The sequence below is a fragment of the Cheilinus undulatus genome, linkage group 13, assembly GCF_018320785.1.
Source record: "Cheilinus undulatus linkage group 13, ASM1832078v1, whole genome shotgun sequence".
NCBI classification, from domain to species: domain Eukaryota; kingdom Metazoa; phylum Chordata; class Actinopteri; order Labriformes; family Labridae; genus Cheilinus; species Cheilinus undulatus.
The window spans coordinates 33,009,852-33,026,008 of NC_054877.1; the positions used below are offsets into that span (position 1 = coordinate 33,009,852).

At 37.4% G+C, this 16,157-nt stretch overlaps 1 protein-coding gene across 1 annotated transcript in view; it reads right to left on the reverse strand.

Annotated features, from left to right (window-relative positions):
- pkn2a (protein kinase N2a) overlaps positions 1-11,054 on the reverse strand; it is a 45,487-nt gene extending 34,433 nt beyond the window's left edge. The window contains exon 1 of the mRNA XM_041802437.1: positions 10,748-11,054. Within this exon, the coding sequence (XP_041658371.1) occupies positions 10,748-10,768 (21 nt within the window). The 5' untranslated portion in view covers positions 10,769-11,054. The remainder of the gene's footprint in view (positions 1-10,747) is intronic.
- Positions 11,055-16,157: the final 5,103 nt, after the last annotated feature.

A 16,157-nucleotide genomic window follows, 5' to 3' on the forward strand; every position in this document is an offset into this window, starting at 1 on the left:
ACACAGAGTAAACGTACTTCATTTAAATATCTACTTTTATAAGAGATAAATGACATGATTTTTCTACATTTTCTACCTCATCCTTATGAAAAGTGCCAATCTTCTAGGAACCTTACACCAGCGGTTTTCAAATTTTTTTCCCATGAAATACCTAAGATCAAGCCAAACTCTTAAAGCACTCTATATCCATACAAAATTGGATATAGACAATATTTCTTTAACCTTTTTGATTTTTTTTTCACAGCAGAGATATTATATCCTACTCATCATGCATTCAAGTGTCCTTTTTTTTTAGAATAGTAATACAAAAACTTCTACTTTCCCCATTTTTATATGTTTTTATAACCAAAATGAGAATAAACAATTTATATTGAACTTGTGATTTGAGTCAACATAATCACAATTAGATATTTCTTCAAAATACTTCAGTCCTACACTAATCTATTGTGTTAGATATAATCAGTGTTGGATAGCGGCGCTTTAAAAATTAGCTTGTTAGATTACTGCATTACAAACTGAGAAAATGAATCTGTTACGTTACTACCTTACTACTGATAAACGCGTCAGAGTACTTCTCATTTACCAAATATAAAAACCCTTTAACCACTTGTCAGTTGTATAAGGCAGACATATAGCAACTGCATGTCTGCCGTTGTATGGGTAGACTCTTCTGTCATTCTACAGCCTAATTTATGGCACATAATCTGTATTTCTGCAGCCTGATAACATACTGAACAGATGTAGAAGCCTTTACAGCTCTTTGATATGCTCACAGTCTGAAAACAAACTGGGCAGAAGCATAGAGAGTAATAAAAATGCTGTGCGTTATAATCATGCATAATTGGAACAGCTGTGCGGCTGATTCACTGAAAACCAAACAACATGAGCTTTTAAACTGTTTTACCATGATGCTGTTATTGTTCCTTTCATCAAAAATCCCATATAAAGGTGATAATTCCACAGTAACACTGTCCTCTCTGCTATATTACTAGTTTAGACCCACGCGTACTCCCAATGTAACAATAGGTTACTGTCCCAAATAGTTCAGCCCTATTCTTCAGTGTCTTATTATAGTTTGATCATATGAACCATCTTTCTGTGTTGTATTGTTATATTGCCATTTTTTCTATAATGGTCTTATTTGTTCATTTATTCCTTTCTATTCCCCTACATTTTAAAATTCTATTCCTACTTCTGTGTTTCCTCATTAAGACTCATGATAGTGAGACCAAAATGTGTCAGTTCTGGTTTTTCATGAGTCTTTGATTCTTTCATAATATATCAATCTTGTGCATGCTTTGAGGAATGTGGGCTGGTAGGATGTCTTGTTTTTATTGACTTTCCATCTATGCAAAGCACTTCATGCTATATTGCTTGTATTTACGGTGCTATATAAACAAGTCTGATTGATTAACGTGCTTATCCTCCATTTCTTTACTTCTCACTTGTTTGTTCCTTTACCCAATGTTCTATATCTATTGTTCTGTAAAAGGGTAAAAAAAATCATGGTAGAAGTATTCTTGTACTTCTGTTTGTTAGACATAAAGAATAAATACATCTAAAATTACACAGATTTACATGCACCAAAAATACCTCAACACAGGTTTAGAGATCAGAGACTCCTGCAGAGCAGCCTGACTATCACACGGTCAGGCCAGTGTTGTGGTGTGTTTTGAACTTGAGCCAGCCTAAGTGCGTGGTGTTTTACCACTGCTGTCACTCAACATTTACCTGCATCCTTAAAGCCGTCCCCAGTGCTAAAGAGGGATTAAAATAGACTTCCTGAATGGCTTCAGCTTTAAATTAAACATCAATTCAGTGATACGCTGACGACACTTGTTGATCGAAGCATACATCTGTGGCTATTTGAGCATGGCTGGCAATATCTCTTTATCATTTTAAGTCCTTTGCTTTGAGAACTTCTAATTTGACATTTCAACATAGAAAGCACTCTTTAATTATATTACATGGCTACAACTATTCAACCACAACACAGAATGTGAACCTTTGAGTAATCATAGCTGAAAGTTGGCTTCAAATCATTCTATTAGTTATGCATACACATGGTGATTATCAAACATCTGTGACCTTGGATGTTTTGGAAAAATCTTCAGCACAAAGAACATAACCTCATATCACACTCTTATGTGACTCCAGAGAACACAAATATCTAAAAGCTGGGCAGGAGATCAGTGTCCTTTGAAACCAAGCCTCAGATATTAGTGTGGAAATGAGCTTACTCTATTAATACAAGGAGGATATAATGAGATGTGAAAAACAAACTTCACAACTGGGACTACTCCCAGATCTGCAGTCATTTTGCAGTCAAATCATCATTTACTCTATAATAAAAGCAAACATTCAGTTACATTTCATGAAATTTGTGGCATCAAATATGTCTACTTTTAAGAAAAACATCTGCCTCATTAAACGATGGCATTACAAGGAGAGATTGACACAATAAAAGTAAACCTTTAAACTTCACTGTTGTCTTACCGTCACTTCTTCACTCTCTTCCAACTCCATCACTAGATCAGTTGAACAAACCAGTCCACGCATGTTCTGCTGCCCAGATAAACTTTCATGAAATGAACTCTTCCGAAGTTCTGTCATAAAGTAAAAACCAGCGATATCCACAAAAGTTAGTGAGACACCACAGCTGGCAGAGGCTCCGTTCAAAGCCAGGCTCATTCACTCTTCTCTCTCATTTTGGACTCTCTCTCACACAGACCATTGACATCAACGGGGAGGATAAACTGTCCAAGCAGCGACAGCCAAATCCCTCTTAGCTTTAACGCTGTGAGGTCAGAGCAGCCCAGAATGGGATCTAATCTCACTCCAGGGAGAGGACTGGGTCTAAAATTAACCTGAGTTAAAAACAAAACACTGGCTGTCCATTGTGCCGCCCACTGGTCCATTCAAGTCAGAGAGGATCAAGTCTGAGGATGTGGTTTTTTTTATGTATATATGACAATCAGAAATCCTTCACGGTTTATACTGTAAGTCACAAGGAAGTAAAGCTCCATATAGGTCATAGTGTTATAGATCCATAAGTTTACCCCACAGCTGGACTACAGAGTATTCTAGATGATTAGTTATAATACAAATCTCATAAGAAATTTGAACCTTTATACTCCATATAGATAGATCAACTAGACTACAGCCCAGCAGACATAAACATATCACTGCACATGGCAATTTCCAACTGAAAAGCATTGTTTGAGCACTAGGTAAGAAAATGAGACAAGGGAAAACAGCGACAGCAGATTAGATCTGCACAATAAAGGAGGAATAAGCTCTGTGCAATCACACTGTTCAATATAGCAATAGCAATACAATGTGCAATAAAAACATATCAAAGAGATCAAAATAGCTTTAACTCATATTGTCTATCTGCTTTTCTTCATGTTTGACACAATACCTGTTTGTCTCCTGAACCCAAAAAATCTAGGAGACATTTTTTCTTTTACCACATAATTGTCCCAAATTAACCTTGGCTTAGCAAAAGGAGAGCCTGAGGTTCATGTGACCACATCAAAATAGCATGACAGCATGGTGGTTATATCCAAATTGCTATTCAACCTGCTCAGTATATGTAGGAAATACACCTGCTGAGAGAGAGAAGACATTTTGTTTACATACAACACTTTAAAATATTTACAGTAATAAGTATATACCAAGGTTATTGTTAGGGCTGTCAACATTAATGTGCTAATGATCATGATTATTAATAACCCAAATTAATCATATGACCAAGTTTGACTACAACTTCCTCCCGTAGTCCGTGGATGTTAGCGTGCATGAGTGAGGAGATGGACGCAGGTCTGCTTAATGGCAAAAAGTTGCCAAATTAAAGTTAGATAAAACCTAAGTTTTGTGTTAGCAAAGACGCTAACATCAGCATCGGATCCAGCCGTGGTCGTTGAGCTACACTAGTGGAATGCAGCAGACCTGGATTTGTCAACAAAACAACTAGGCTAGGCTAACTAATGCAATCGCTAAATGGGTTGCCAAAGACTGCAGACCCATCAACATCGTTGAAGACTAGGAGCAATACTACACAGCAAAAATAAGCTATTTTTTTCATTAGAGTGACAGTGGCTACAGTTAAAGCACTAATGAAAGAGATGGGAATCTATCATAGCCATGAAGAATTTTAATCCCTGTGCTTATGAGATTGAACAAATCCTGCGACTTTCTTAGTTTGACAGAGTCAGAAAGACAATGTCTTCAAGAGGGGCCGAGGTGGCTCATACATAGGAAGTTTGCTGCCCAGCAGGGAAAATACCCGAGTCTTCTCGGCTTAAAAAGGTCAGTGATGGAGATTTCCGTTTTCTGAAATGAATCCCAGACTTTCTCAGAAATTAGATGTTGCCTTTTGCCATACCATGCTAGCAGTGCCAACATTAGCACAGTCTGTGCAAGTATACCGCACAAGCTTCACTGCAAAGCTGCTTTTTCAATTTCCAAAATGTGTCGTGGAAAATTAGCAGTGGCTCAAACTAATTTTCTTCCAACCGCTTTGAGAAAAAAAAAAAAAAAGGTGCATTTACAGTCCTTTGCATGCACGCGTCACTTGCAAGAGACATAGTGGACCTTTGAGCACGCACTGACAGCTCAACGAGCCACAACACAAACGTGCCTAGCAACGTAAGACCTGGCGGAGTTCCAAAGGAATTGCACATGATTAAAATGAAATATAAAACAGAAAACACAGAAAAAGAAAGTTACAACCTCGTGGTGAGAATGAAAAATTCAAAAGCTACAAAACTGAAGACCTCATGGTCTTGCATTTAAGAATTTTCCTCACTTTTTAAAGGGCTTGATTTTAGCTTGATCCATTTATAAACTTTTAATACCTTTTTAAGACCCTGCGGACACCTTGCAGGAAAGGAGCCACAACCGGGATCTGACCCCATGCCATCTGCTTTTAGAACAACAACCTCTTTCCACAGGGCACGTGGAAATATTCACTCAGCTACTGCCCCACAGTTATGTTAAGCATCAAATCATCTGGTGTTCTCTGGTCCTGTTTGTTAAAAAAAGATGCTTCTCAAACTTCCTGAAATATAAAATAATACATTTGAAAAGAAAAAGGATCAGTTTAGAAAGACGCAACTTTTGCCTTATCTGAGAGATTGCAGCAGGATCAGTGCACCTTTGCTCAACAGATATCTAGAGGAGACCTGGAACCATCAACTCTGCTTCTGACAGACAGATTTATGTTGGAGAAATACATCATGTTAGGTAAGATAAGAAATTTCCATGGGCTCAGTCATAACCTCAGCCCTCATCAAACCTCCCCTCTCTCCTCTATAGGTGCTCACCTCAGAGGAAACTATAGTTTGCACATATCCTGGTCCAGAGGCTCCTTGATGACTCATAGGTAAAATGGAGGTCAACACTAGTGGAAGTGGAAGAACTGAGCTTGTATGCGAGGGGGGGGGGCAACTCCTCAGCTCACCGCCTTGCAAAACTTGTTTGCACTGTAGCTGTTTGCCCAGCGTGGTTTAAGGACAGCTTGAGGACACCCAAAAGGGGCTATTTTACTGCACAACAATGCAAGGAAATCCATGAAAGGCCAATCAGATAAGGTGGAAATAAATCAGCCTGGAGACCCACAACGTCCCGGCTTTAAATCGAGATCAAACAAAGAAAGTAGATCCAAAGAAAAGAGAGCAGGTGTTTTTTTTGCAGTATTGGTTTCACCTCTTGTTTCTCTCTGAGTGCAATACTTCCTTGAGTTGCTCTTTTACCTATAAGGCTCTTATCATGTCTTGCTGCTTTAATGTATTGCCTTGTCAGGGGAGTGACGCCATACAAGGACTCAGGACTTAATAGGTTCAAAGATGAGCAGAGGAGGAATTGTAAGCAAATGTTTCCACGTTTACTGTAATGCATACAGATTCTTATGGATGGAGGGAGCTTTTGTCAAGTCTGTGGGGCTCTGCTGCTCACTGCTAGCTGCATGTAAAAGGCTATGAAACCACTAAGACCTAATGACCAATGTAATATTACAAAAAATCAGCATCATGTCAAATAAGATGGACGAGAATAATGGCTTAAAAGGCCGGAATTTAATTACATTTCCTGAAATACTCAAAGGTGAAGCCACTGTTACCTACATATGTTGAGCTGGTTAAAGAGCTCTTCTAGTACCTGAGACATGAAAAGAAGCTGTGAGGTTAAAGCAAACATTAGGTCTGGGCCTCAAGTGTAACTCACTCTCTAAGCCTGAAAGCTCCTGCAGCAGGAGCTCCATTCACACAATGGGACAATGGAAAAGTTGAGGGTGCTATCCAGGCTCCAGCTTAAAATACTGAGCCCTTTCCAATTCTGCATGAGGCCTATCTCGGCCTACAACCTGACACCCGACCGTCCGTCTCACCCCACAGCTGGCTGCGGAGTGTTGGCCACAGCCCTGGTGCTCTGCTGCAACCAGAAATAGCAACACAGGCTACAAATGCAGATCAAACGCAGACTTCACACACGCCTTACACATATCCAACGCTGGGACAAACTGTAGCTCATGTCTTGCACTTCAGGGCATTATTAATAGATAATATGTTTAATGTAAGTCCAGAAATCTAACACTGAAAAGTAATAAAAGGGACCAAGTGATGAATTGCACTGAGGCACCTGTTGCTCTTCTGGGTAGATCTGATTCCACTTCAGATAGAATAACAGTGATATACCAAACTAGATTACTTGATTAACCCTACCTTAACACAAATATATCTTTTCATTGTGAAAGCACCCAAATCTTAAAATTCTCATAAAAACACACTATGCTATGATATACCAGAAACTTACAGAGGGATACAACGTGGCTTGGCTATCTTTGACTTAAAAGATAATCCTTAGCAACAGTCCAAACGCAAAGACAGTTTTGTACGTTACATCAGGAGTATTCAGCATGCCAGCTGAAACGGACAGGTCAGTTTGACTTTCCACTTCAGTCCACACCAAATAAAAGGCTGTTAAGAACACCAGCATCTAGTTACAAACTCTAACATTACCCTGGGTTAAAGAACTGAAGATTTTTTTAGACTTCAAAGTTTTCTGAAAATGTTCACTGAATTTCAATTTTTCTTTTGATTCAGGCAACTACTTATCCTTTTGAAACCTAAATTTCTATCTTTAATATGTGGAAAATGTAACATTTTTTGTCTGATGGCCTTTATCAGTCATAAAAGTCAAAAACAGATGGTCATAGTATCCTGAAGAATGGCTGGGCCGTGTTTCATATTTAAAGTTAATAGTGCTAGCTATAGTTGCAGTATTATAAAGCTATTTAGAACCTTTCCAGATTATAAAACAATATAACTTGAACATGTTGTAGCCAATCTTTTTTTCCAAGACCGTAGAAGGTTTCGGGCAAAGCCTGTGTGATGTCTAGGGTTGGGTATCATTTGTGTTCTTTCTGATACTGTTGCTATATATCAATACTTTTTACACGGTGCTGGTGCCTTAATGGTGCCTGAATCGATACTTTTGAGATTTAAAAAAAGGGTGTTGAAAGTCAGGGGCAGATTAAAAGCTGGATCTTAAATGATCTGGAGAAATATCTTTATAAGATGCCAGTCAAACATGGGATAAGAAAAGGAAACAAGTGTTACTTATCACATAAATTTCACAAATTCCCTAACGTATTTCTTGTCTTTCATTGGTGGTGGCGGGGGGTTGCATTGGGGTGGTGGGTCAAAAGAGTTGGCATGTTAGAGTGGGTTGTGTGAGACTTACAGGGCTTTTGCAGCCAGCTTCAAATGGTCAGTCGAGAAACTGCAGTTACTGAGTTATTTGCATTTCTTCATTGGCTTCACTTTCCAGCCACGGGGGTTGGAGATTTTTATTATAAAATTAATAATAATAATACATAAACCTGTATACGTAAATACTGAGAACCCATCTGAAACCATAACAGCATCCCTTTAGTCATTACTCATACACTATTTTTCTTTTGCCCCTGTGTGGATGTGTTACATTGTGATTATTTTATTGTGGCTTTGGTAGTGACACTGCTTGATCACCAACAAGCTAACCACCTTGAAATAAGCCAACAAAAGCAACAGCTTAGCTAGCAGCCCCTTCATATGTTCTAACTTTTAACTGCTTTCTTTGGTGTGACAACTTTGAATTTTCCTTAGGTTTTCTTTAAATCTATGATATGAATGACTGAAAGTAGGGCTGAACAATTTGCAAAAATAATCTAATTGCAACTTTTTTCTGCCAAATATTGCAATTTAATATGCGATTATTCTTAAGTTAATCTTGTGTATTTTTTGACAAACTCAAGCAATAAATAATCCCATGTGTATATAAAACAATGAAATTATTTCTGAAGCAATTAATCCATAGTAGCATGAATCTAAATATGGGGGTGCAACAAGCTTTAAGCTATAAAGGAGGTGGCTGGGGTGGGGGAGGTGAGGCCAGCTACCAGCTGATCGCAGCTGGGGTATGACAGTTTTAGATCAAATGAGCTGACTATTTTTGCTTATATTGCAAATGTGATGTCATTTACTTGAAGGGCATTATCATTCTTATGTCACTCATTTTAATTAAGAAAAACATCCATAAAACACAAAAAGGAGGGTTTTTGTAAACCGCTAGAAAAAAATTGACACTTAATGTTTGCATCATGTGCATAAAATCTCTGCTGCTGCAAGAAATTAATTTATTAAACTGGTATTTTGACAGATTTCAAGTAAAAGGAATAATGCAACTACTGCAATTTCTAAATTGCAGCAAGCCATATTGCGATTTAATCTAATTCGCAGTTTATTGCCCAGCCCTAACCAAAAGCACTCATTGTTTTACATTTTTAGTTCTGAATTATGTTCAACATTCACAGCTTGTTAAACAATGTTTTTCTATGCTGCATGGCTTGTGAGGAGCAGTCGTAACATTTTTTTTGCTGTATGGGCTGCATTTTTGGAGAAGACACTGATCACTTTAAGGGGTATCCACATTACCAAATACATAAACACTATCCACATGATTTGTAGTGATGAAAACAGGGATTTAAATAAAAAAAGAGGAAAAAAATACCATGCACAATCATTTTCCCCATTCAGTAGAGATGCACCGATTATAAAAATCAGGAGCAATACTGATACCTATATAAATAATTTTGCAGCTGGTCTATATAAATGCAGATGTTTTTAAATTACTTCTTTCAATGCAAGATTCCCACAATGCCAGCTCATGTTCAACGATGAATCAGATTTAGATTTTCTCTTAATCAACTGTTAGGTATGCTAAATGCCAGCAGTTAACAGTTGTAACACAACAGACATCTGCTAATGATATGTGTGCCCACATCATTTGCAGATGGTCGATTTCAGTCTAAAGGGCAGATATTGGCAATACCAGGGTTAAACGACTGCATCTATGCATGCATACCAACCAGCATTGGTGGGAATATAGGTCATCCACTCAAGCTCCCTGGCTGCCTTTTAATATCTTTAATTATTACAAAGGGGGCAGAATCCCATCATAATAAAGGTCAGCTTGCTCCATCTTTGTCTTTATGTCAAATTAAAGAAACAAATGGCCAGGTCTATGCCTGTTTTGTCATCAGCTTTCTGTTATTTAGTCAGCTGTAAAAGCAAAACAATATTGCCTTGTCGTCTAAAGGTATAAATCATCATGCTGGACCATCTTTTGAAACCATTGTGCACAAAAAAAAAAGCCATTTTATGATCAGACTGTTGCACAAAACCACCTGTTGCCTCTGTGATCAGTTTCCATCTGTGCAAGCCTCAGAATCGAATTATTAAGACACATTTAAACTAACAACCATCACAAATGTTTTATATTATCTGCTGTAACCTTTCCCTCCCCAAATACTCCCAGTGAATGAGTAATAATGTATGAGTAATCAGACGTGTCTTAGATAATAGAGGCTTATTGTTAAAGCCATGATTGATTTACTGTTAAACGTGATCAAATAAAGTTGTGGATGATTTGCAGCTTTGGCCACTATCTTAAATAAATAAGAGATTTATTTGCTGTATGACGTCACTCAAGTGAAACCACATTGATCAGTGAGTCATGACTGTTCATGGAGAATACTCAGACATGACTATAAAGCTGATCTGTGTTTAATATCTCTATCCTATGTGCAATTTAATGTTACAGTAGTCATTTTATGCCTTGTGTTGACGCTGACAGTGACATGTTTGAGTTCATCCGGTGTGCAACGTGTTTGAAAAACTTTAAAATCAAGCAAACCTGCTCACACCAAGTCCTTACAACAGACACAAATGGACTGAAACACTTTTTACTTGACGGAAAAATCTTTTAAATACTGACTACAGCGCTGCCTTTGCATAAAAACACTTTATTTTCCAACGGTCCAATGCAGGGTAACTAAACGTGAGGCTACAGACCTGCACGTTAACGTCCAACAGACGTTGTTTTAGTGACGTTATAACCGTTTAAACGTCAAATAAAACTGCCGTAAACGTTAAATAATTTCACACAACAGCTTCTGTTTAAATTCACCACTTTTAAACGTGGATATTTTAGAGAAAGTAACTTTGGATAATTGTTTCCCAGGCCTCAATCCATGGATAATTCCCAGACAGCCCTTTGGGATCTAACAGAGGCCATTCACTTTTATATTTATCCCTATCAACTCACAGACACCCAACTTTCATGAAATTTAACTGTTTGCTAACTTTTAACTGTATCCCTGGAGAAAGTTTGCGCACTTTTCGCAACAGTTGTCAACTTTTCCTACCTGCACGGAATCGGCGGCCATCTTGGTTTTCGCCTTTGAATCAAATCCTACGGGGAGAGAGGAGGGGAGGTGGAACTCCAAAAACAAGCCTTGTTTTAAGTTTCCCTCTCTGGCGACAAAAAGAAGTGATTATCGGACCAAATCATCGGTCATCTCGGGTACACGGGGACTCCCATGTCGTCTTCACACTTCATTTATGCGGCCACAACGACCTAGAAGGGTCCTACAGGGTGGACTGGTGCTCATAAATAAGAAAGCTGTAGCATAAATCTGTCCCAGTGCAGTTGGAGAAAGAGGCGGTGGTTACAGTGGAAGAGTCCGCCCAGAGGAGCTCCAGCGCCGCTGCTGCTGCTGTTGAGCTGCTCACAGCCCGGGACAGTTACACACGTGACCCAAACTTCATATAGGCTACTCTTACCTCATGTTAATAAACGCAAAACACCCTGAAGTAAACAGAAAATATAAAAATATAAATTAGCATTAAAGCCAGAATGCTTAGAAGGAGGGAAGATATGTTACACAATATGTGTACAAAGAAAACAGCCAAAAGGCAAAGATATCAGATTCTCTTCATGATGTTAAAAGTAGTTTGTAGTATGTTTTTCTTTCAAGTTTGTTATCAAAGAATAAGATAAATACTGACACTTCTGTATAATCCAAAAAAGGAACAAGACCATCAGTCAGAGGCCAAGCTTATCCATAGACTTTTACAGCAGAGGCTCCAAATGTACAAAATTTGCAATGACAGTAGAGAGCCCCCCTAGGGGGCCCCATCTGACAGCATTTTGCACCAGGTGTCACATGCATTAGTGCTGTAAAAACAGAAATTTGTCACTGAAAATAACTAGAGGGAAATCAAGAGGAATTAGAAAAAGAAGAGGAAAACAAGAAAGCAGTAAGTAGAGTAAATTAGGACAATTAAAATAATTGTAGATGACTACTTTTATTTGTATTAAAAGTAGGGCAGTCAAGAGTAACTGCATTAATCAAAATTAATCAAGGTCCACAATAAGTGCACTAATCTTTTTAAATTACGATTAATCTCATGTTTTTCCCTTTATAATGCACTTTAGTTAGGCCACATCAGCATCTCTTTGCAGCCACAGTTGATGTAAAATAAGTCCACCTCTGCTCCTTAAGGTCTCATTTCACTTAAAAACAAAAAAAGAATGGGGAGCAGATAGCCTAGTGGTTTAAGGCGCATCCCATGTGCATGGGTGGTGCAGGTTCAAGTCCAGTCTGTGGCTCCTTTCCCTCATGTTTCTCCCCCACTCTTTCATCCCTGTCCCCTCAGACTCTATCCACTGTCTTCCTCTCTGAATAAAGACATAAAAGCCCAAAAATGTATCTTAAAATATAAAAAATCAATTACAGCTCAATGGACAAGTCAAAGCACATCTGCATCTTGAATTATCAAACATTTTCCTTTTAAATCATCCCTTAATTCCTTTTTTAAAGCCATAACAGGTTCCTTTTCCCCAGTTAAGTTCATGTTAAAATTTTCACTTTACCTATAAAAGTAAGTCTGTATAGAAACAGGAAGACATTTACCCTTAGACAGCAAACATATCTAAAATGACACAGTAACAGTTAAATGAGCAATAGTTTAATTTTGAAATGTGATTAAAAAAAGGGTTTGATTAATCATGATAAATTACAGAAATCCTCAGATTAATTGTGATAAAATAGTTTTTGACATGCCTCAAATCAAAGCAATTTACAATATATTTTATCTATCTATTTTTCTTATTTATTTATTTATTACACACACACACACACACACACACACACATATATATATATATATATATATAATAAAATACTATTCATGATGCAATGAATCCAGAAAACTCTAATAAAATATATTGGAAAAAAATAATAACTTGAACCTTAGAAAAACACTGTTTATATTTAGCAAATTTCCTTTAGGTGTCTCATTATTTATTACATAAAGATGATGAATGCTGGTTGGAGGGGCCCCTGTGAATTTTTGCCTGGGGCCCCAACAGACTCTGGAATCACCAGCGCTCAGACTGACAAGTTTTCAACAGTAATTTGAACAGCTGCTGCTGGGAAGGTGTCTGCTGGTGAAGTGAGTTGCAGAAACAGCCTTTGTGTCATTTTTTTCACAGCAAGGACTCAAAGTTATGATACATTTGTTCAAGGACAGCAAGATCTTTTTGTTTTTCAGAAAACACTCCATACACATGCGCAGGACAAGATCAGAAAATTAACCCTCTGAGACCCAAGTTTTGTTTGGAATGCATTTTTCACATTTATTTTTGATTAGTAGGACCAGATAAGTTTAAAATCTCAGCCTTGCCTTTGATCAGGATGCAGTTTTGACCAAAAATTATGTCTACAAATCTCCTGAGGGTTCTGTTCCTGCAGAAATGACACCACTGGATCGGTTTAAGAGCAGATTTTTTGGCTGTTTGTCGCCAGTTGTTCAGTTGTTGAGGGTCTTTAGTCAGTCAATCAGAAGTAATTTCAGTCACTGAGAGAGGAATGGGGTAGTAGCTTTTCTAGTTATTTTAGTGATGGACCACAAGAACTTAAGGCCAAGCAACCACAAGATTTCCAATTAAAAAAAATATGAATTTCTTTGACATTTTTTATTCCCAAATCCACACAAATTCCCTAAAATTTCAAATAAATTACCTAAAATTTTTGTGAAAATTCTAAAACATATTTTTAAAGCATCCCATAAAAGTATCTCAAAATTTATTTCAATATTCTCGAAATGTATCAGTGAAACTTTATCAAAAAGGACAAAATTTCAAAGCAAATTTCCCTAAAATTTATCATCATACTCCCCAAATTTACAAATATATCCAAAAAATTCCTTGAAAATAACAGAAATTCTACCCAACCATCCGAAAAGAATCCCATGAAAATTCCTGAAAAGATTAAAGGATACTCCCTCTGCAAATTCCCCAATAAAAATTCCCCAAATTTATACCTAAATACTTTAGAATTTCAAAACATATATCCGAGAAATTCAAATCAAATTTCTAAAGAACAAATACATTTTTGAAATTAACATGAAAATGCCTCAAAACTCTCACAAAAATTCCCACAAACATCCAAAAAAATTTCCCTAATTTTCTTGAAAATGCTTCAAAATTTTTAAGCAAATACCCCAAAATATCTATGAAAATAAAAAGATAAAAGTAACATGATAATTCTAAGTGTCAAAAATGATTCCACATAGTTTCATCGCCTGTGCAAACTTTCACAGAAGCATCACCAAAAACAGGATCAGTTACAGAAGTAATTTAAGGGCCCCAGAGACCATTATGAGGAACTTCCCCATTAAGTGGATAAAATGTGGTTAAACAAAGTATTTTATATTATTCTCAAAGCCTAAGAAGTGTAAAACATACCCAAATCTGAAATAAAAAACCCAGATGCTTAACATCAGTGCTAAGATATCCTAAGTTGAACTTACCACATCGAGATATTTGAAATTATCTCTAGACCTTAAAAATAAAAACATGTCTGCTTACTGTTGGGAAAATATCTGATCTTCTGCCACACACTATATATTTTTGTTTGTTGCATGCCATTGTGCCACACAGTAATCCACTTCTTTCGTCTTTCAATATATCTATAGGGATCTATCTTTTTAAGTTGATCAATATGACGACAGTCTGGGGATTTTAAGGGGCTTGGACCTTACTACTGGGGTCCTCCTCAAATTTGGTCACAAATAAAGTGCCCAGAGTGCATGAAATACCATACAAAGAGCTTTTAATATATATGTATAAAAAAAATCAAAACATAAATCCTGTGCTAATATTAGTGCAACAGCAATTTGTTCCACACTCTCCAAATTATTTACCTGGTTAAATAAAGGTTGAATACAAAATAGTGAGCAAACTTTGTTAAGCTTCTCTGAGGAGATGATGAAGTGCTGGGGATAGGGGGGCACCAAATTTTGATCTGTACCAAAATAGCTAGAGCTGGCTGTGATACAAACAAGCTCTGAATAAGAGTCAGTTTACTCCTGAGCGGTGGATAGATGAGGAGGAGCTGCTGGGAATAAATCAGAGGACAAACACTGAAGTCTTCTTCACTTGGGCTGATGTATGACATGTCACACCTCAGTGAGAAGACTGCATTACATAACCCACAGTGACAGTCATCACCTACCTGATGTGTCAGACACCACAGGACATGCTCTGCTATTTATTAGAGTAGAAACGACAACACAGATTCCTCAATTTTCAACAAACATTGTCTGCAGAGAGTAAATTTCAGAATGATAGTTCTGGTTGAGTTTTTTATTCCATACACAGGCAAATATAACAATATTGCTTGTGTACCAACATTTTTTTAATTTGCCTTTATTGGAAACATAAATGTCTTTGTGTTGCCTTTCCCCAGCTTTTATTTTGTTGATTTGCAGTCATATTTTGCTTCTTTTTATATTATTATTATTATTAGCCTCTTCAAAGTCTTTACACCATACATATACAGTTACTGACCACTTTATTAGGTACACATGTTCAACTGTTCATAATGCAAATATCTAAGCAGCCAATCACAGTTCAACAACAAACACATTTAGACATGCAGATCTTCAGTAGTCGAGATTATGTGCTCGAGTATCAGTGAGTTTGAACGCGCTATGATTGTTGGTGGTCAGGTGAGCCTTCATGTTGTTTATGCCAAATTCTGACGTACCATTCAAATATTAGAATTTCAGACTTACCAGGCCATCATTGGTTGTCTAATTTTGGTGAGTGTGTGTGAATTGTAGCCTCAGCGTCATGTTCTTAGCTGAGAGTGGTGGTACGGTGTGGTCCTCTGCTGCTGCTTGACTTGGTGATGTGAGGCTTGCATACAGCTGCATGGCCATGGAAACCCATCCATGAAGCTTCTGCTGCACAGTTTTCCTGCTTACATAATGCCAGTGGAAGTTCAGAACTCTTCAGCTGTGGAGGGTTGGCAACTTTTATGCACCATACTCCTCAGCAGTTGTTGACCCCACTCTGTAATTTTACATGGTCTTCTGCTTTGTAGCTCAGTTGCTGTTGTTCCTAAAAGCTTCCACTTTCTAATAATATCACTTACAGTTGACTGTGGAATATCAAGCAGGGATGAAATTTCATGAACTGTCTTATTGCAAAGGTGGCATCCATCACAGTACCACGCTTGAAGTTGCTAAGCTTCTTCTATACTCTTGTCCATATATTATATAGTATATTTTAGGTTTATTTTATATTTTAGGGTTGGACACTTTTTTGTGCATGACCTATAAATGAAGTACAATCATTATTGATCATCCTTACTACACTTTAGAATTTGTGGGCCTTTCTAGATCTGAAATGGCATTTTTATAGGGTGAAAATGTTTGGATCTTTTACTCCAAGTGGAAGTTAGATGTGTGTAGGTATGATTTAAT